This window comes from Chrysemys picta, chromosome 4 (assembly GCF_011386835.1).
Source record: "Chrysemys picta bellii isolate R12L10 chromosome 4, ASM1138683v2, whole genome shotgun sequence".
NCBI lineage: Eukaryota > Metazoa > Chordata > Testudines > Emydidae > Chrysemys > Chrysemys picta.
The window spans coordinates 115,098,123-115,120,344 of record NC_088794.1 but is presented as its reverse complement, the minus strand read 5'-3'; the positions used below and the strand labels follow the sequence as shown (position 1 = coordinate 115,120,344).

At 46.6% G+C, this 22,222-nt stretch overlaps 1 protein-coding gene across 2 annotated transcripts; it reads left to right on the top strand.

Annotated features, from left to right (window-relative positions):
• Window positions 1–219: 219 nt before the first annotated feature.
• TMED8 (transmembrane p24 trafficking protein family member 8) lies at window positions 220–21,947 on the top strand. 2 transcript variants are annotated; one of them, XM_005301649.4, is made up of 6 exons: window positions 220–361; window positions 4,020–4,098; window positions 6,285–6,414; window positions 10,753–10,894; window positions 13,069–13,368; window positions 14,309–21,947. In XM_005301649.4, the coding sequence occupies exons 1-6, from the start codon at window positions 220–222 to the stop codon at window positions 14,524–14,526; spliced, it is 1,011 nt and encodes a 336-aa protein (XP_005301706.2). In that variant the 3' UTR covers window positions 14,527–21,947. The 2 variants fall into 2 exon arrangements, with proteins under 2 accessions (XP_005301706.2, XP_042714487.2); XM_042858553.2 differs by lacking the exons at window positions 220–361; window positions 4,020–4,098; window positions 6,285–6,414 and adding an exon at window positions 7,191–9,150.
• The last annotated feature ends 275 nt before the right edge of the window (window positions 21,948–22,222 follow it).

Sequence of the window (22,222 nt, the reverse complement as noted above, 5' to 3'; positions counted from 1 at the left end):
GCCGCCGTGTTACTGAAGCGCCGCCGTGCCGAGCAGCCCGCTCCGCCGCTGGGCATGCGCCGTGGAAGCGTTCTAGGGAAGGCCCGGGCCGGGGGGCGATAGGCGCGCGACGCCCAGGCGGTCTGCCCTCGGCTCTTTCCGCCGGCGCCGTTTCCGCTTCTGGCCGCTGCTGACAGCTTCGGATCTTCCCGCCGCCTCGGCCCCCCTTGCCGGCCGCCCATGTCGGAGGTGCTGGTGGCTGCCGCCGGCTCCTGCTTCGAGCCCCCCGCGGCTGGGGAGCCGGGAGGCCGCCGCTGCTCCGTGTCCGAAGGGGACGCGCAGGGCCGCCGCTCACCTCCTGTTCCGCCTTCTGAGACTCCAGGTACTGGGGGGCACCGGGACGCGTCTCCCGCACTTGGACCCCGGGGCGCGGGCTCTCCCCGCTCCGGTCCCTCGGGTCTATTGGCCGCTGCGCTCAGGGGCTGGGGGCTGGAGGAGCTGCTGTGGGGCAGTGCTGCAGGCCGCGACTGAGGGACAAGCTGAGCTGTGGGTTTGCAGCCTTCGCTGTGAAGCTGGGACTCGTGTGCACGGGGTGTGGCAGCCCAGCAGCGCCTCCCTGCGAGAGCACCGCGGGTTGACGGTGTTCCTTCCCTCCCTCCATCTCGCCTGCTCTCCCCTCTCCCAGGGTGGTATCTGCAGTGCTTGCCAGGCAGCCGAGGAAGTACAGTGTCTATTACACCGCAAGGAGCAGTAATAGGGAGGGTGGGCTGGGAGTGGGAACTTCCGAAGGGGATTTAGGAGCGATACAGCTAGTAACAAGGTAGTCTGCTTTCACTCTAGTTATGCTATTGCTGCAAAATCAGAGCTTTGTGCAGCTGCTACTTCCAGCTTTCTAGCACGCTGTTTTCAGTACCCATCTTTAGAACCGGGTTGGCTGAGGCCTTGGGAAGAAGTTAACAAAGCTGCTTCTGACCTCTTCCGAGGTCTAGGTATGTCTACACTGCGTAACCTAGCCTGTGATGGTATAGCTATGTCCGCACAGCCCCCTAGGCTATGTCTACACTACAGATCCTATACTAGTACAGCCCACTAGTATAGACACAGCCCATGGAAGGAGTCTTTCTGTCAGTGTAGGAACACACCTCCCCGAACGATATTGTCTATGTCGACAGAAGCCCTTTTCCATCATAGCTGAAACTACACTGTGGGTTTTTGTTGGGTTCCAAACCCATATGTGTTGGGTTTTTTCCACACCCCTCACTGATGTACCAATCCTGACATAACTGTTAAGCATAGACCAAGCCTAACTTGCCTCTTGATTGATACAGTTGTTTATCAGTAGTTTGTTTCCAACAGCCTCTATCCCTCAGGGTACTGGGTTGTTTCTCTGTTCCCTAGTGTACCAGCTGCTTTATATTTAGAGAAATGTACTATGGTGTAAGCATTGCCTCATGTAAGGGAGATAATAATAACTTTGATTTGCTTAAGTTCCTAGCACTTTGGTCTCCAGGCACCAGTAAAGACTCCACTACAATCTTTAGACTAACAAAGCAATACAGCTCATTACAGGGAACCAATTAAGTTTGTTTGTTTGTTTGCTTTTAAAAAAGCAGCATTGTTTAGTGTAGGGTTAAGACTTGAGATTCCTAGATTCTAATTACATTTTTGCCACTGATTTACTGCGTAACCTGAGCAAGCCAGTTCCCCTCTCTTTGCCTCATTTTTTTCGTCTGTAAAATGTGGCTAGTAATACTGACCTTTCCCCCTGGGCTTATGAGATTTAATAAATGTTTGCTTAGCACAGTGGTATCATCTAAAATGCCCTGTAGACATGCAAAATGTTTAATACCTGATGTGAAATCGAAGGCACCTGCCATTGTGGTACCTAACCAACTATGGAGTTGAGTGTGGTAAGAGCTGCTGACCACATCCCATGTATCACCTCAAGAGGGTAGGATGCTAGGCCTCAGTTTGAAGGGGCTGTGAGTCTAGAATTTTTCTCCTTTGAAGCACATGCAGAGAATGTCTATGGCATCCTTGAGAGCAAACTTTGGGACGTTTATTTTCTCTCTGACTCTGTCGAGTGGATGGTTTATTACTATATGTGTGTGAGAGGAACATTCTCTTTCCACTGCCACCTTCCTATCTGCTTCTTGGTCTCAACTTCTTTATTTTGTTATATGCAATGGTGTTTTAGCCATGGTGGTCCCAGGATATATGAGAGACAAGATGGGTGAGGTCCTATCTTTTATTGGACTGACTTTTATTGGGGAAAGAGACAAGATTTTGAGCTTACACAGAGTTCTTCTTTAGACCTTCAGAAGAGCTCTGTGTAAGCTCAAAAGCTTGTTTCTTTCAACAAGAGAAGTGGGTCCAATAAAATATATTACCTCACCCACCTTGTCTCGCTTTATTTTGTTATAGGCATTTCTGCATAAGGTGTTTACTACAGTTTCTAAACCCAGTAATATCTGATCTCCCTCTAGTTCTCTGGAACGTCCCTATTCTCCCCAGTCTAGCACTCTCCCTCGTCTACTTCTCCTTTAATGTCCCCTTCTAAAAACTTCTTTATCTCTTTAGTTCATGATTGTGGGAAGCATTTTGTAATCCTGTGTCAGGTCACCAGATGAAACATTTCTCCCCACAACTAGACTTAGTAGCGTGGGGCTTGCCTGATGTAGCTTATCCGTCACTGCCAAATAGAGTCATATGACATGCAGTCTTGCTGGCTGTTGCTTTTTCAGGCCATATTTTCTCTAGCCCTTGGCAGTAAAATGTTCTCACATTGGTTACCAGGTAGAAGAGACGTTCGAATCATGAGAATGACAGATATAAAAGATCTGCTAGGTTCCCTCTAATCTGTTGCAGGGGGAGGGGCATGAAGTATTTTTTCCAGAGATTGAGATCTAGGCTGTTCATACAGCCTTTGTAGGCAAGGAAGTTCCTTTTAGGTACTTTCCCTTGGAGAATCTTAGGGGGCCAGAATAGGAATGCACGAGCAATAAATTATAAAATCAACCTTGTCTATTGCTCTATTTATAAAGTTTGAGTGAATAGAATTATTTCTCCATTATACAAGTCATGTCACTCCTCAGATTTTTAGAGGCCTATTCAGGTCCCAAATATACTTTAATGAGTGCATCTTCCAATAAAAGGTTCTTAACATCATGCTCTTTTTTTCTAAATGTTCAGAGAACAGATAATTAATAAGCATAAAGATGAATAGTTGTTTGGATCCTATACCCAAACAAAACATTATAAGCTTGGGACAGTGGGTTTCAATCCATTTCTTGGTGGAAAAATGCTTTGCTTTAAAAGCAACAAAACAGATACCTCACAACCCTGGTACTAATTGGTCCCCTTGTTTGCTCTTGGCAGAAGAGAGGAATGGGCCTTAGACTAGAGTTTGTTCTCGTCTTTAAAAGCAGTCTCTAGATCAGATTACAGAACATTGGCGATGGAGTATGCTGCCTGGACTGTTCCTGTTCTGTAGATCAGAGGCCTTTAATGTATGGGGCTATTAATCTGCTGTCTTTCACTAGCACCAAATTCCCTCTATGAAAAACAAGTAAAAGAGAATTCCTACTGTAATGCGCAACTTTAAAAATCTGTGTAATTGGGAGCCTGTCAGTGCCCAATTAACGATCTTCTATGGGTAATGGAAGCAGACAGCAAGACTGTAGAGCATGCACTGGAATCATATGGGGACAGAGCTTGCCCTGGGTTCTGGAGACTAGGGGGAAACCTGGAGCCTACATCTGAACAGAAATTTGTTTTGATCGTTTCTGACACAGGACATAAGGATCAATGTTATCTTTTCCCAAACACTCCACTGAGGGCCATTGAAAGCATTAAAAACCCTTTCTGTCTGCTGTGGGGGAGGGATAGCATACGGCACAGAAGGTTGCCAGGTCCAGCTTTAGGCTCCAAGGGTGCATGACCTCGGTGACGCTGGATAGCTAGAGTTTTGCTTTATTGTCTGCACATTCTCAAAGGTTAAAAGCTGTTTCATCTTCTCTCCATCTTCCACCCATTGCTAGAGAATGAAGATTCAGCCCCAAAACCAGAATCTGCATCCCAGACAATCGCCTCATCAGTGTCCGAGGCCTCACAGTGCAGGTAGGAAAAGATCTTTGTGTGATGACCCACATTAAATGTTCCTCAACATCAGGGAAATGGAGGATAATCTGTCTCTCCCCCACCTCCTTCTGAATCAGCGGTGTCTGGCAGCTGTTCCTCTCCAGGGCATTGGAGACCTCAACTTTCTGTTTTCAGGTTCTGTACACTGTAGACGATATTGGAAGAGCTATTCCTCTTGACTTGGGGTTATTTTAATGCTTATAAAATAGTAAAATATAACCCATGACTCACCTCAGGTTATTTGGATCACAGAGCTAACTAGCTTCCAACAGGAAATTGTCTGAGCTCTGGCTGAAGGATATTTTTAATAATTAAAAAACATTAGAGTTGCACACATTCAGCTTTTCTCTAAAACTGTTGAAAGCTTTGTCTTAACCTTCCCTTTCCTATCCCCAAAAAACACTCCCCCCCCCCCCCCAAACACACACACACACACAAACTTTCAGAAACAGATGAGTTAAATAGGTCAAAATTTGGGTCTCACCAGTTTAGTGTCCTCCTTTTAAAAATCCCTCACAAAAACCACAACTTGAGGTAATCCTGGCTTTGATGCTAATGAAATCTGCAGCACAGGAGAGACTGAGATTCCTGCTGCCTTCATAATTACAATTCCATCCAGAGAGACTGTACAGCAGCCCAGTTGCTGGCTTTTGCTTCAATCTGATTTTATCATATACGCTAGGTAATCATGGAATTTAATTTTCTTCAAAGAAACTAGTTGGGCATTAAGTAAAATGGCAACCTAAATTTTAAATCCATGTGAATGTTTCCTGATAAATCTGTTTAAGGTCTGAGGGCTTTTTTGAAGGGAAGAGGGTGGTGGGCAATATGAAAGAGGCTTGAAGGGGGAGACGACTTACTTTCTTCTGTTAAATCTGCTTACAAATTTTCTGCAACTCTTTTCACCCTCTCCACAAAATCCAAAAGATTCAGTGCCGTTTTTTTTTTTTTTTTTTTTGCCAGCACCTTGGGGGGAACACTGTGACCCTGACCTGTTGGACCCCCCTACCAGGTTATGTAGCATGCATGTGTGCTAGAATGAGATTGAGCCCCAGCTTGGTCTGTGCCACCCACCTATTGATTTGAAAAGAAAAGGTAGTGGAAGATGTTGGTACATAAATTCAGGTGTTTGATTCAGGCTTCTAAAAGGATGGCTATAAACAGTTAACTGAACTCTGGAATGGGTTACTTAGGAAGGTGGTGGAATCTCCTTCCTTAGGGGTTTTTAAGGTCAGCTTGACAAAGCCCTGGCTGGAATGATATAGTTGGGAATTAGTACTGCTTTGAGCAGGGGGTTGGACTAGGTGACCTCCTGAGGTCCCTTCCAACCCTGATATTCTATGAAGTTTTGTAACAAAAACATATTTAAAAGGTCTCTTTTTTTAAAACTTTCTTTTGCTCAGCAACCTAGTGGGGTTATCTCTGTATCCTGACAATCGGCTCATTTGAACCACTCTTTTAGCGGAAACTGGTGGTGTGACATGCCCTTTCTACCAGCAAAAATGAGTTTAAGAGAATTTAGTTAGTTTTTGGTTCTTCCTGTTTTAGGGTCTAAGGTCGCATCCTCAAGGGAGTTTAGTTACAGAAACGACAGTCACGTCTGTCTTTTTCCAGCCTCCTCTTTATTTACAGAAACAGTACAGAAAGCATTGGAACTATTCTGTTTTTATTACACTTCCAACGTAGCTTGGAACAATCTGTCCCAGCATTACTCCAAGCACCTCGTATTCCTAAAACTGAAAATTTTCTACCATTGGTGACTAGCAGGGAGAGAGTTACTTCTCTCTGAGATGCTACCACTGATCCCTGTCATCAGTGCAATGTTAGCGAAGTAGCCCTTCTATGAAGGAAGTGTGGCTGGGCTCAACTGGAGTGAATTACTGCTACCTAAGGGACTATAAATGGGGAGTGAGCTCAGCAGAGTTGCTCACTCTGGCTTGGATGAGCTAAAGAGGACAGCTGTCTGGGGCTGAGGGTGGAACTTGGTTGAGAGAGAGCTTCTTGCTTTAATGCAGTGAATGCTGGCTCTAGGAAGCCCAGTTTCCTTAGTTTGTTTGCGTTCAAGCCCCTGAGTGGGGTGGATCATCACCTGTCCTTGGCTCACCTGGCTCAGTGTCTCATGCTCTTCAAGCATCTTGAATTGATGTGCTATCTTTCTCCGAGAGGCCGCAGATTGGATCACCTGTGAATGTGCATGCCGCAGAGGATTCTAGAAAAGATGATGGTACGTCAGAGGACCAGGATGTGGCCGGACAAGGAGAGAAGCTGGCAGACCAGATCCAGCCCCCCAGGGAGGTAGGTGGCTTGCCACTTTTATTTCTGAAAGGCGAGACCAAGGTGCTGCAGTGCTTCTTCCCATCTGCTGCTGAGCCTGCACGTGGGGAACTGGGGCTCTGAGCATTTAGTTATGGCTGTTTCTGTACAATGGGGGAGTTAGGAGTGACAATCTAACCTTTAAAACTCCGAATGTGTTTCTCTCCCCCGATGTATTGGACCAGTCCCTGCTCCCTTTCAGTTTCCACCATTCCTAAGGCTTCAAGACTATTCTCAGCTACCGGCTTTTGTCTAGTGCTTCAGGGAGTTCCTGTTAATTTTAAATAAACTAATATACAGTGTAACCCCTTTTGGGGTTTAGAGAGCATGGCCCCTTTAAATCTTTTTCCTAGGGGGGAGGGTGAGAGTGAGGAAAAAAGGAGGGAAACTCCAGGGGGTGGCTCTGAAGCTCAGAGGGAGAGAGAGGCAGCAGCCCCCAGGCCCTCACAAAATGAAGCAGCAGAGAACCTGCCTGAAGCCTGGGAAGGACAGGGTGGCCGATCAGGGACACCCCAGGAGCCAGGAAGAGCACTGTGCCAGGGAGGAATCGCCTGAGAAGGACAGGCAGGAGCTGGACCCAGTATCAGGGATGCCCAGAGCTGCATGGGGCTGTGAGTACTGGGGCTTGTGACTTGTGCATTGGGAACAAGGAGGGAGGTTGCTAGATAGTTAAGTGGGGAGGTGGTCGCTCTGTGTGGCTTTGCAGAGAGCGGCAGAAGAGAGCACCGGAGGGGTTTGTTGGGGGGGGGGAAGTTCACTGAGGCCGAAGACGATCAGAAGCACCCAAGGCTCACCACTGCACTGGAACTTAGCTCAGGACTCCTGAACTCTGTGTGCAGACACATTGCTCGGTGTCCGCCCTTCCAGACTGTGCTACCACTGGGCCTGTGGGGCCTTGGTTTGGATGCAACCCTGTTTTACTGCTCCCCCTATATTTCCCCTTGTTTTTTCTCCTCTCATCCCTCTGTAAATAAATATTTCCCTTTTCTTATATCCATTGTACTTTTCCTGTGGGTGGGTGTTTTCACTCTCGGGGGTTTGGAACAGGTGCCCCTGGGGTGGAAGGGATTTTTCCTGCTGCATTCCTGCGTGCGTTTTCTCCTCTGCAGAGCAGACTCCATCTTGGCCACAAGGGCGCTAAAGTTACACTTGGTGGCCCGTACGGGGACTTTGCAGTGCACACACCTACGTTGTGCACCCTGGGCTCTCCTTCACAGAGCAAAGAAACTTTCATCTCAGTTTCTCCCCCCCCTGAAATACTGGGGAGGGTAAAGATCCACACCCGTATTTATAACCGCAAAGTGAAGGACATGGTAGCACTATGTACTCACTCCAAGGAAGCAGATCTTGATAAAGTGCCCAAAGAGGTGCAAGTAGAAGGTATCCCCTGGACAATTCTGGGGGCAGAGAAGTCCCCGCCTAGTGTATTCTTTAGCGCAGAAATTGCAAGCTCTGATGGTGGATGAGAAGCAGACAAGAGAAGAATTAATTTTGGCATTGGGAGGGGCTCCAACACCTGCAACACCCAGCCTGGTGGGATGGGCCAAAGAGCTGGGAAACGCTCTCAAAGATGCATTGAAGCCGGCATATGAAAGTGCTCCATACAAGCGGTTACGTTCTTTCTCGGGGGTGCCACTTGTCCAAGAGTGGGAATGCTCTGATGCTGAGAAGCAGAAACGTGTGCTTGAGAGTCTGAGGGGACCTGCCATGCGAATTATCCGAGCCCTGAAAGACTCACAACCAGCTGCCACAGTGCAAGACTATTTAACTGCTCTTGAGAGCGTCTACGGTGCTACTGATAGCAGTGAAGACCTGTATTATCGTTTCCGCCATACCTATCAGGAGCCCCACGAATGATTGTCAAATTTCATCAGGAGACTAGAGGATTTGCTACAGCAGGTAGTGTGAAAGGAGGGCATCCCCACCAAGCGCATTGATTCTGCTAGGTTAGACCAAATCCTTCGGGGCACCCGACAAGATGAGTTGATGATGTGGCAACTGCAGTTGAGGGAGCGGGCCCAAAACCCACTCCCATTCCACAAGCTCATTCGAGAGATACGTGAAGAGGAAGATAGATTGTTGCAAGTGAACGCAGTGGTGCAGCCGAAAAAGGCAGGGAGTCATACCACCACAGTGCTTGGAGAGATGGAAGAGGCCCCGTCAGTGGCAGCAGCACTGAGAGATTTAACCCGAGAAGTGGCCATGATGAAAGCTCCGGGACGTACTGTGCCATCCTCAGGAGGGGTGATAGCCGGCGAGGAGGGTTCTGTTACAACTGTGGAAGAGATGGTCACTATGCCTTGGACTGCCAAAACAAGACAGATCATGCAAGGGTATCTCAGAGATTGCAGCAAACAGTTAGAAAGCTTCAGGGAAACATCAACAGGGCTTGGGGAAGGAGCATCCCAAGACCCTGAAATTCCAAGACTCCCCAGAAAAAGATTTAAAGGGGCCATGCTCTCTAAACCCCAAAAGGGATTACAACAGTAATTCCTCACTTAACGTTGTCCTGGTTAACGTTGTTTCGTTGTTCCGTTACTGACCAATTAGGGAACATGCTTGTTTAAAGTTGCGCAATGTTTCCTTATAAGTCGTTTGGCAGCTGCCTGCTTTGTCGACAGCTTGACGGACTCTCTGGAAGAGGAGCCCGTCCTCATGGGGATTAGAACCAGGGGGGTCGGCAGCCCCCCCCATCAGCTCCCGTAAACTTCCTGTAAGGTATGTGGCTCGGCAGCTGCCCAGCAGCAGTTCAGGTGGCCCTCCCCCCACTGCAGTGCTGCTCCTGACCTGCCCTCTGCCTTGGAGCTGCTCCTGGGAGCTTCCTGCTTGCTGGGGAAGGTGGGGAGAGGGGAGAGGGGTGTTGATGTCATGATGTCCCTCTGTTCCTGCCCACCCCGCTCCGTACCCCCTCTCCACAAAGTGAAGGAGGGGACAGTCACAGGGCTTGGAGACAGAAGGGTGGGGCGGGGAGCTTGCAGGAAGCTGTTGCTTCATGTCTGAACTGGCTGATCTGCTTAAAAGGGCAATGTACTTGAAGTGGGGTCAGCGTACTTAAAGGGTCGGTCTCTCTCTCTCTCTCTCTCTCTCGCTCTCTGATGCACGCACCCCCCAGCACTTTGGAAAGTCAGCACCTGTGCAGCTGTGCATGTGCTGTCAGGAGGAGGGAGCAATGTGCTCCAGCGTAGGTTCATCATTATGTTCAGTTTTTGCAGGGAAGTGTTTGCAGCTACTGCCCTGCATCTATTGTGTTTCCTCCCTCCTGCCTAAGTCCATGCTGCCTTGTAGAGTGTGAGGCTACATTAACAACAGCGTATTAACCCTTGAGGTCTCAGCCAAGTGCTAGTTCATCATTTAGCAGAAAGGCATTCCCTGGGAAATATTCCACCCTCTTACTCCACCACCTCAACCAAGCTTTACAATCATTCATTGCTGTGTATAATATTAAGCTGTTCGGTTAAAATTGTTTAAAACTTCTACTGTATATGTACATAATGTCTTTTGTCTGGTGAAAAAAAATTCCCTGGAACCTAACCCCCCCCCCCCCTTTACAATAATTCTTATGGGGAAATTGGATTAGCTTAACATTGTTTCGCATAAAGTCACATTTTTCAGGAACATAACTACAACATTAAGTGAGGAGTTACTGTAGTAGATTTTTTGGGGGGTGATGGTGGTGAAGAAGCAATGTTATAGTTCTTTTAGGGAACAAACAGCGCCTGGTAATTTCAAATACAGCTTCGGAGAGACATTGTGTAATAATACTCTTGCACCATAAACTCTGTATCTGCCTATGTGAGGAATGGGTATTGGCAGTACTGTGTTAATCTGGGCAACAGTTTTAACAAGTTCATAGCAGGCTTCTGTTTAATTGTGACTGCAGTCTAAGCACTGGGAAAACTGAAGAGGCTGATTCCTATAACTGGAGCAGCTTCAGCACTAGAGAGGGCATCCTTTTACCACATAGAGCAATGATAGCCCCCAAACTCTGAGGCAGTGCAAATAGCTAGACTTATCTGTCTATGGAGATGATGCTTCCTTGGGAGACCAGAGGACACAAGCACAGTGCAGCATTTGACTCTAGAGTTTCACAGTGTTGGAGGCAGAGAAGACCATGCACAGAAACTGTCCTCTGAGCCAGCCAATTATTTAGTAAATATTTTATACTTGTAGCAGAAACCCAATTTGATGTGAATTGTGATGTGGGAAATTGATGTGAGTTCATGGAAATGGCTCCTTTTCCCTCCATCCCTGACAAACCATTTAAAATCCAACTGGAGGCTCCCAGAGCCACTGAGGAACTTTCTTATGTGCCCTCCACAGGAGGCCGTAGTGCGGATGACTAAGTACCGTGCCCCACAAGGACCAGGGGATATAGTCATGATACAGTCGGAACACACAGGTGCAGTGGATGTCCTCTCTGCAGAGCTGGAGACTGCCGACCTCCTTGGTGAACAGAGAAAAGGTGAGGACTGTGATGGTAGTAGTTCCCTTAGTTAGGAATGATGCCTTGTATACACAGATCTCCTGTGGCAGCAGGATTGGAACTGTTGATGCTCTCCTTCAATAGGGTGGGCAGAGGCAGTTTACTAGACGTTACCAGCTCTGTATCACTGGGAGTGGTCTGGTGGCTAGTGTGATACTCCCAGATTTGCCATTGATTTGCTCTGTGGCCCTGGATAAGTCACTGCTTTAAGTAGCTTTTGGACACGTCACATCACTTAGTATTGTATACCTTTTCCAGTGCTCGGCACTCTAACTGCCATTGAGTCCCTAACCTGCCACGTGGGTCACATACCCCCTCCTCAACTCCCATCTCTTTAGAGTGTGCACCTGCTGAAACATTTCTAAGGGCTGGTCTTCACCATGGAGAGATCTGAATTAGATGCAGCAGGGATTGATTTAGCGGGTCTAATGAAGACCCGCTAAATTGAGGGCAGAGCACTCTCTGGTCGACCCCAGTACTCCAGCTCCCTGAAAAGAGTAAGGTACCATCAACGCAGCACAGTGAAGACACCATGGTAAGTCAACCTAAACTATGTCGTAGCATAGTAGCGTAACTTAGGTCTACTTACCCTGGTAGTGAAGACAAGCCCTAAGTAAAGCAGTTTAAAAACAAACTCTCCTCCCCTTATAAATCTTAGCTCACAGACACAGGGGTGAGAAGATTTGTGAGTGGGAAGCGGAGAGCAAGAAACTTAGTGAGGTCCTTTCTCCTGTCAATGCCTGAGTGTTACTCAGTACAGCATTTAATGGGAATCACGTATCTGCATCTAGAACAGACTGGATCCTGCTGCGTGTTGGGGCAGGTGAATTGGTGGGTGAGCTATCAAAAAGGCCATAGAGAAATCTAGGAACAGACAGAGTGGAGGAGGGCATGTTAGTGCCAAATACTGCATTCGCTCGCGCGCTCTCTTTCTTCCTCCCCCCTGCCCACCCCCGAAGACTGACCAGGAGAAAGGGCTACAGACGAAGGACCTGTGAGATTGGTAATAGATCCTAGCTTGGAAGAGAATAGAGTTTAAAATAAATTGGGCAATGGCTGACTACCCAAGATGTTTGAGGGATACTTGATGTTTGTGGAAATCTTTGAAATAGAAAGGGGACTAGTGATAGGGTCAGGACTGTTGCTGTGATCTCTTCTCTCTGCTGCCCTTTCAGGACTCAAGATGTCTCTTGCCATCATAAGTCCAAGATAGTATCCATCTGACCTAGCCTCATCTGTTTATCCTCCCTCACTATTCTGCTCTTATTTAATGTGTGCTGTGTTCCATGGTTGGTATTTGGATGCATGTGGAGTTACTCCTTCAGGGTGGTCTACAGAGGTTTGCTTAGAATTTCCCATCAGTGGTAGCAAGGGTGGAACCTTTAGTTTCAATGAGGTGTCATAGTTTATAACCCTGTTCAGAGCAAGTTTGTACATGGTGGGGAAAATGCTAGTACCTTCTCTACATTGGAACTTCCACTGGTGGAGCTAAATCAGTGGGAAATTCTGAGAGCTTGTAGACAAGCCCCATGGGTCATGGGAGAGGTTATGCCTCTGGGTGTGAAGAATAAGCCATGTGAGCCCCTCCCACTCCTCCATTTTTATGAATTTTGGACTGAATTACGTAGGCTTTGGGTCAGCTGAGAAGGCAGTTTCTGCATGCATGCATGATGCTAGTTGGTTTCTATCTGGTTTCTTAGGCTGTCATCATGCTGTGCTGTCCAGTAACTCTACCTGCCACTGTTGGGTGTCTGTGTGGAAGCAGCAGTGTTAAGCCACATACCCCCTCCTCAACTCCAGTGGAGCTGAGGTGCTGGAGTACTGTGCAATGCACTTGATGGGACAGAATTTTTAGTTAGGCCTGTACCTAACTTTGGCAGTCTGACTCTGTACCTCTAGATAACAAGCTAATTCAGAGAATGGCTTTGCAAGCTCGGGAGGGAGGGAAGAAGGTTGGAAGGGAAAACCAAGAGAGTAGTATGTCCAGTTCTGAGGGCAGTGCTAGTGGAAGGCACCTGTCCTTGCCTTGAGAGGAGATGGAAGGTAAAGATTTGAGTTCAAGAGCTTTATCAGGAATAGCAGAACTCTTGTTAGCAGAACTCTCTCTCTTTGCCTTCTGACCAGTGATGAGTGGCTTGTCTTGTATTTTTCAGCTCAGCCTCCTCCTCTGGCTCCAGCCTCCACTTGGACCACTTGCAAGATAAGGGAATTCAAAGCCAAAATGGGAAAGGAGAAGAATGCTCAGATGGTGGTGAAACGGGGTGAAGTAGTGACAGTCCGGGTGCCAACACACCCAAATGGGAAGCGTGTTTGCTGGGAGTTTGCTACGGATGATTATGACATTGGCTTTGGGGTCTATTTTGACTGGACTCCTGTCACCAGTACTGCCATTACTGTTCAAGTCAGTGAATCAAGTGATGAGGAAGATGAAGAGGAAGAAGATGAGATCGAAGGTCAGTGCAAAACTTTACAAGAGAAATTAATGTTGTGTTCATCACCATGGTACCCAAGTACCTCCAAATCAGGTGCTGTAATTCCTCACCACTTTGGCTAGTCAACCTACATGTTGACTGCAACCCTTTTGGAGTCCCAAGCTAATGATGAGAAGACCCTTCCTAATGGCTGCTCTTCTCCCCCACCCCAGGGGTATGCTCCACCAATAACACACAGCATATCATTGCATATTGAACATTGATCACTTGCTCCCACTCTGTTTTCTATCCCTTGATCAGTTTCTAACCTGTAACCGGATCAGAGTACAGTATGAGACTCTGACTTAACTCTTTGATCATCAGCCTAACAGATTGCAATGCTGATGCAGTTTCTGGGTTGGAGAGTAGTGTTTTTCTCACTGTATCAGTAGCTCTTGCTGATTGCACCCAGAGGGCATGCTACACGTCTTTGGTGTATCTGTAGCCTAGAAGGTGCAGGGAGTCTCAAGACCAATGCAGGTCCCATCTCAGGACCAATAATGACTGAAATTAAGCCCCACTGAGGAATCCTCTTGGAGAAGTAGAAGGGAAGACCGAGAGACCACCAAGACCAGAGGTGAAACTCTCCATTGCATTCCTCCACCCACAATCAATTTCTCTCTGGCACTGGGCCACTTTGAGGAGACCCCGCTGTTTAAAGGTGTCTACTGGGTGAAGAGGACAAGGAGGGAAGTGGTGGAGGGAATTCAAACTATTTCCCAGTGCATCAGTCCCAAAGGGTGCCCCCTCTCAAAGCAGGCGTCCTATGTAGAGAGACTTTGGGTTGTGCATTGGACAGGGTGGGTATCTCAGCCAGTCTTCATTAGCTATATCTCATGTCCTTGTCATGTAACCATGCCTTACTGATCATTTCCGCTCTGTTGGTTTGTCTGATTCTGCTTGTCTCCTCTCTCCCACTCAGGACTCACCCCCGTTGGAGATGTGGAGAGGGGCTCTAAAAGCTATCTACGAAACCGCTATGGGGAGATCATGCCTGTGTACCGAAGGGACAGTCACCGGGATGTGCAGGCAGGCAGCCATGACTACCCGGGTGAGGGCATCTACCTGCTCAAATTTGACAACTCTTACTCCCTCCTGCGCAACAAGACTCTCTTCTTTCATATCTATTACACCAGCTGAAGGAGTGGAGGGAGCAGAGACAGCAGGCAGGTAACACTGACCAAAGCAGGCTGCCAGCCGGGACTGGCACCCCCTAATTGGCACTGCCCTATGGCCAAGTGAGAGACCTGGCTCTCTGCTCTCCTGTGGATAAGAACAGGTTTTCCCCCATTCCCTCCCAGCTTACTCACAGGAAACGGTAGCTGTGGCTGCTCAGTCGTCCAAAGGCAACTCCTCTCGCTCTAAATTTCAGGAAGCCTGCTCTGTGAAGGCATCAGGCTGGGACTTTTCATTACAGCCAGTAAATTGTCAGAGCGCAGATTCAGGTGGCAGCGTTTCTTTCTGTTGCACTTGTATAACTGAAGCTGAAATACCCTTTTATTTAAAAATCCTCAAACTCTCCTGCGGTGGTGTAGTTATGTCACAAGTGCCAGACCCAATCGCGTGAAACCTTTATTTTGGAGCCTTGCAGAGGTAATCAATAAGAAGATCTCCATAGGAAAGGGAAAGCAGGTGTGGCTGGGGAGGTGGATACAGATCATCCTGACAGTGGGGATGTGTGAAACTCCTGTCACCAACAAAAGTTTCTCTTACCTGTGGGGAAAATTGAGCTGCAGCCTCGTGTGTTAATGTAAAACTTAACAATCCCAGGTCAACACACTTTGAATCTGAAAAATATGGGATCAGCCTTTCCCTTATGTACCCGCCTGGAGTTAGTGAGTCCCTGAAGTCATTGCTAACTCCTAACACATCAGGGAATGCAGCTCCCTGGCCCACCTCAGGGGTTAGCAATGACATTAGTGGTCAGCCTCTGCTCAGCTCTTGGCAGGAATAAGCAAGGATCGCAGTTGGGTTTTAAAGGGTATTTATTTGTAACTCTTTAAGATTCTAAATGAGTATTTATTTGATTTTATTCAATAACATTCCCCTTCAATGTAGCTGCTGAATTTGCTCTGTGGTGCATCTGTTTGGAGTTAGACTGGCTTTGTGCATGATGATTCTGGTGAAGTTCCAGTCTGACACCCTCCAGATATTGCCCTTCTGTGCAGATACAGCCCTCACTGCAGATGGGGTTAGTGTTGTCGTGTATAAAGTCAGTCTTCACCCTCCGAAGAAGCCCAGTAATTCCCTGGTGATTCCATACGCCTTGATTCAGACCCTTCTTTTTATCTGCTCTGCCTACTTAAGCACTCAGGAGCAATGGATAGGTCAGGGAGGTAAGAGCAGAGGGAGGTGTACAGTTGAGCAGCCCTTGTCAGTCTGCTGCTTCAACAGTAGTGGGTGGGGAGGGCAAGGCAGCCTTGGCTCAGGCAACAACATGTGTTTTTGTTTTTCAGGAGAGGAAGGGGGCAGGGAGCACTACTGCTGTGCTAAAAGAGGAGGGATGAGAAGCAGGGCTGCTCCACCTTTAGGAAGCACAGAGGCAAGGAGGGAGCAGCTGTAGCTCTTTTTCTCTTCCCAGGAAGGGAGAGGGGAGGGAAGAGCAGAGTGGCCCAGAGCTGGAAGGTAAAGTAGCCTCCTAATTCCAGGTAGCATCAGTGGAGGTGCCCTGCAAGGAGGAAGAGAAGCAGGATTTTTTTTTTTTTAAGGGTAGGCCCCTCCCTTCCCTTCTGAGCAGCCTGGGCGGGGGCTCCTCTCTCCCTGACCCCCTAGCAGCCTGGGCAGGGGTGCCTGCTTCCTCCCCAAGCCCTCTTTGAAGTGCCAGGGCAGGCACCTCCCTCTCAAGTTGCTTCCATCCACAACCTCTCTTCCTCCTCCCCTCCCCCCGGGCCTGATCAGCTAATGCAAGGAACCCCTCTTTTACTCAGTCTGGCTCTCAACTTCCTAAACAACAGATGTGGAGCAGAGTCCTGCCCCATACCTTAAATATTCTGCTTCTGACTGTAAATCTCCATGTCCCCTGTTCTGCCCTCCCCCCAGCTGTGCAATGCATCAGTGACTGCTATGTATTTGGCCCTTTGCTACATATTTTGGAGGGTCCTGCATGCATCTGGAAGACTAGAGGAATGAGTGATGCACTGTCTAGGCCATCAGCTGCTGTCTGAAACAGGACTTAGTAAATAAGGAAGACACGTCTGACCTGTATATATACCAGGTATTCTAGAGACTGCTGATGTCATTGATTTTTCATTTGGAGAGCTCTACTCAGGGCCAGTGTTCTAGAACTGTCTCCAGGATAAATTGTTCCCCTTTAGCCAATAAGAGACTGTTTCCTTTCTAGGTAATTGGCAGCTGCTCCAAATAGTCCTTAGCTAAGGTGGCTGTACAGTAGATGGGAATCCCAGTGTTCAGTCCTGGCCTTCTGAAATAGAGACAGATCTTTCTTTTGAGGCTCAGTCCACGTCATCAGATTTGCCCCCTTCTTGCCTCCTTGATTAAGGACAAATGGTCCTTGCATATGGTGTGCAGTCCCAAGCTGGTATATGTGCCAGTCTTATTACCTCATTGTGTCTATAGCCATGTTTGCTGCTGACTGGAGCAAAAGGGCCTTGACACATCTTCCTTCATTGTTGATATTTCACCAGAGTAGCTTGTATTTCCCATAAACACTACACAGCTGAAAGTGGAGAATATTTAATCTACAATAATTAAAGCTTCACAGCTTCCAGGATAAGTCACACTTTTCTTTGGTCTTTCATTTCCAAGTTACGTGAACATATTGGTGACCTTGTCACCCAGGTACTGAATGAAAATATATGGGTGACTGACTGAGAACCACTTATCTTTGGAATGGTCTGCAGTTGTCACTAATTGTTCTTAGTAAAGCCAGTAACTCAGCCTTTAGTCTTGTTAAGATACTTTAATCAAGTCTCTAGCAGAAAGCATATCCAGTTAGCAAGGAAAGGGCGCTGTATAGCCAGTGGCTTACAGCAGTTATTTCCATTCAGTGTATGGCATCTTAAGCCCCAGTCAGATCAAAGGAATAACCTCCTCTCCCTGTCTCACTCCTCGCTAAGCTACAGCTTCCTTGGTACCTCTGCCCACAAGACCTACTAGGCTTGTATCCTGCCCCGGTACCTATAGCTGAAGAAGTGTTGTGGAGACCTCCATTCTGATTGCAGACATGGGGAGCTGTGCCTCCTCAGTCTGAGACTAAAAGTGAATTCTGAAATGGATTCTAGTTTTGCAAGGCAGTTAGTAACCTAAAAATATTCACTTTTGAGGAAAGTTCCTAACTTGTTTCCATGGAGTGATGCTTTTGTGTGTGTTCCTCTCCTAGTTTGTGGCTAGAAAAAACTAAAACCTCACCAGAGGGGGAAAAAAACTATATTTGGCAAAGTGTTTGTCTTTCCTCCTGTGTGTTTTTGTGACTGAATGTGAAATTAATTACTGTTTTTTGTATGTTCACCTGTATTATGAATGTTATACACACCTGGGTGAGTTTGCATAGTAGTTTCTATGGCACTTTCAGCAAGGGAGAGTATGGACAAACATAGCTTTTTGTGCAGGTCATACATAAAAAACAACTCTTGTACTTAAATTTACAACAGTGGAGACTTAAAATCCCTAGCACAGGGGTCGGCAACCTTTCAGAAGTGATGTACCGAGTTTTCATTTATTCACTCTAATTTAAGGTTTCACGTGCCAGTAATACATTTTAATGTTTTTAGAAGGTCTCTTTCTATAAGTCTATAATATATAACTAAACTATTGTTGTATGTAAAGTAAATAAGGTTTTTAAAATGTTTAAGAAGCTTCATTTAAAATTAAATTAAAATGCAGAGCTCCCCAGACCGGTGGCCAGGACTCAGGCAGTGTGAGTGCCACTGAAAATCGGCTCGCGTGCCACCTTTGGCACACTGCCATAGGTTGCCTACTCCTGCCCTAGCAGATTGTTACAATGTCAAAGGAAGTCATAAATTACCCACAACTCCCTCTTCCCTTCTCCATTGCGCAAGAGTATTGAGAGCAGTAGAAATCCAGGTAGTGTGTATTGCATTTAGGTCACAGAATTAAAACTCTTGGGGCCTGTTTAAACTGAAGTCATTGGCAAAATTTCATTGACTTCAATGGCAGCAGGAGTAGGCCCTTGGTTTTCAGACTACTTGGAGGCCTGTGATCTGGACCCTTCTGAAGGGTTATTTGTAGGGTTTTTTGTGCCACTTCTAGGGCAGACACTTTAATATTCGGGGCCTGTTAAATAACTGTGGCATCATGTTAAGTCTCTTTTGAAATGTTAGAGCTGGGATGAAAATGCACATTCAGACCTTGAGAGAGAAAATTTAGATGTCTGTTTTTAGCTTTTTATGTGGGAGTTTCTTAGGACTTTGTCTATTCTAGAAATTAGAGAACTTCCTGGCCAAAGCTCTGCCTCCTGTCTCACTGCCTGTTAAGTAAGTGTGTGTGTGTGTGTGTGTGTGTGTACGTACGCGCGCCTCCAGTGGGTAAGTGTACAGAAACAGTATGTGTGGCTGGACTTGTGGAGCTGGGTAGGAGATAAGTGGGGGAGCCATGTTACCTGTCCAGTGGCTGTGCCTTGGTGGCTCTGGAGCAGGAAGGAGCTCATTAGATAGCTTTTCAGGGTGGGGTTTTGGGAGGGATCTCTATTCTAGTACGCTTGCATCCCAGTTGGATTTTTTTTTTCTCCTCTCTTCTCCCTCCCCCCCCCCCCCCAAGCCATTCCCTAAGGATTTATCACATGGTGCCTTGAAACAAGAGGGAGTGAAACCAGAGCCACAGACTTTATTTACTTTCCTCAGATCCTTAATTGCAAGGGTTTCCTCCCCCTCACTTTTCCATCTACCTTCCAAATAGCACACCTAGAAGTCAGGCTGCTGATCCCTTATAGTCTGTCACAGTTTCAGGGTAACTGCACCTGTATCCACACCCCCCACTGTGCTCCACCCCAGGAGTGCCCAATCAGGTCTCCAGCTGTCACCTGTCTCTGGGCAAGGACTCTTGTCCCACTCCCTTTTCACTGGAGGTTTTAAGGCTGCACATGTCCTTGCCTTACACTGTGATATCCCCAGTAAACCAGTCTGCCTAACAGCCAGTGCCTGTGTTGCTTTCTCTCTGTGGGCTATGAACAGTGCATTGCCAGCAGTTATGAGTTACCACACAGCTCTTTCTAAGCAAGCACCTTTTTTAAGCTAAAAGCATTACAGAGCAAACCTATAAAAACAATAAATTCCTATTCACATGCTAAAAGCTTATCAGAGGTTACTCTGATCAGTCCTAGGGGGCCCTAATAGGCCAAAGTCTTTCCAACCTTCCACAAGGATTGGGGCTTCCCTCAGATATAAGGGAAGGATCCTGCTTGCAGGATCAGAAAGGAGGGCTGAGTTGGTTTAAACCCAGCTGTTTTATATCAAAAGTCCTTTCTTTGTCTGTTTGTCTCCCAGTTTGAACCAGGAAGTGTGCAAGCCTCCCCAGGGGTGGTATCTCTTTGCAGGTGTTTACAATCTAAGTCAGGGGTTGGCAACCTTTCAGAAGTGGTGTGCCGAGTTTTCATTTATTCACTCTAATTTAAGGTTTCACGTGCCAGTAATACATTTTAATGTTTTTAGAAGGTCTTTCTATAAGTCTATAATATATAACTAAACTATTGTATGTAAAGTAAATAAGGTTTTAAAAATGTTTAAGAAGCATCATTTAAAATTAAATTAAAATGCAGAGCCTCCTGGACCGGTGGCCAGGACCCAGGCAGTGTGAGTGCCACTGAAAATCAGCTCACGGGCCGCCTTTGGCACGCGTGCCACAGGTTGCTTACCCCTGACCTAAGTGATTTATCTTAATCACCCCCACTGTTTTTGGTTCCTCAAGGAGCTGTGATGACCTCCCACCAGAAGTTTCATATAATCCCTGGCACACAGTGATATATAAACTTAAAACAATATGGTCCCCAAAGATATTGCATGTGGTTGCAATATCTGTCACTCTGTTCCTGGCAGATTAAAACTGCCTTAACTGAGACCTTCTCACCAAGGAGCTGAGGATTACAACTGAAAGCCTGAGCTCTCTGGCATCACAGGGCCTTTGCCTTCAAAAGGTGTCTTTGCTGCTAGTGGACATGCATACAGGAATGCCTCAGTGTTATTTTTTCTTGAGGGAGCTGTAGATGCATGGATGCCAAGGCAGTTACAATGAGGAGGACTTGTGACCATGCTAACCGAACACAAAAATAGCAGATCTTGTGGCCATTCAGCCCTCCCCTAGTGGAGTTTGTGAATCCAGAGTTGGAGTTGATATGTGCTGATGTGTACTATGGAACTAGATGAAGGATCAAAGCTGCAAAAATCTCTAAATTGTAGATGACTTGTTCTCCTTTCCCATACTTGGTAGAACCATGGGAGCAGTGCATTGTTAGGCATATCCATATTAAGAGGGCATGCAGATCGAATAGGGACAGTCATTGAAATTGTACCATGGTAAATTTAGAATTGGCCTCATTGACAAGAATTTAGCAAGATTCAAAGAGTGATGGGACACTTATGGATAACAAGAATGTCCAGGATTATTGCAATAAATACTACATTTAAAATGAAGTTCTAGAAGAGATCAAACACCACACACTTCAGGGCTCAAATCAATCTGTTACTATCTGGAGTTGGGAGGAGACTTCCTAAAGGGACAGACTATCCCCTTGTTTGCCTACTAAGAAGTTTCTTGCACCTTCCTCTGAAGTATCTGGTGTGGGCTGCGGCTGGAAACAGGATACCATGTGAGAAGGTCTGATCCAGTATGACAATTCCATATATTCTGGTCTCCTAATTATCTGTGACTTCTGGAAGTATCAGCTGAAGAAATGTGTACTTCCTCTCCTTTCTGACAGTGTAAGACTCTGATTCATATGGAATAAGAATCTGATTTGTGACTGGCTAGAATGGATGATAGGTTCAGTCCTTTGGGCAAAAGTGAGATTCACAAATTGAGATGTTAGATGCCAGCCATCATGCCAGGAGCTAATGAGGCATTGCCAAGTGACCACTTTGAATTTTAGTTACTTTTGAAAACATTCAGTGGTTGAAGGCAACCTCCAAGAGGCCTCTAAGGTACCCTCATGACAGCAGTCTACAAGATGGAAAGGCCAGTCCCCACCTCATTGCAACATGCCCCTCAGTAGCCTTTCAGTGGGGAATGTCTTGTAGTTGGACACACCTTAAAGGTTTATTTTCTTGATCTGTGGGTTTTTTCATCAGTCCTCATCTGTGTTATGTGAAATGTTTTTTAATGTACTGTAGTTTCAAACTGAGTCAAGTTCTCTGCACCAAACTGCTGCTCTTTGTCCTTCCAAGGGATTGTTTTTAAATATCAAAAGGATACTTTACCAAAATGTGGCACTGAATGTTTTGCTCTATGGCCCAAAGAAAGTCTGTATTTCTAGTGTGCTTGCATTTCCTTCTAGAGCTCAGTTAGCGTGTTTATATTCAGTATGGTGTGGCTGTTTTGTGACATGTATTGTTTGAATTCCAAACTATTTAAATAAACTTTTCACTATGCAACCACAACTTCTGTCTTCTGTTAAGGTGAGTGGGTGCTTCAGAGCTAAAACTCGGACTTCAAGCTTTCAACAAAAAAATCTGAGCTGAACTGGTTTTTGAATAGCAAAGCAGAGAGGAATATTCATAGTGAACTTTGCAGCAGTGTCAGACTTCAGCAGTTGGCAACTAGGGATGTTCTCCTTACTTGTCTTAGCTGGCATAAGCAGGGCACTGCTATTGGGAAGCTCCCAATGCTTGGAGCTCCTCTGGTTTTGGGCACTGGTCAGATGCTTCTT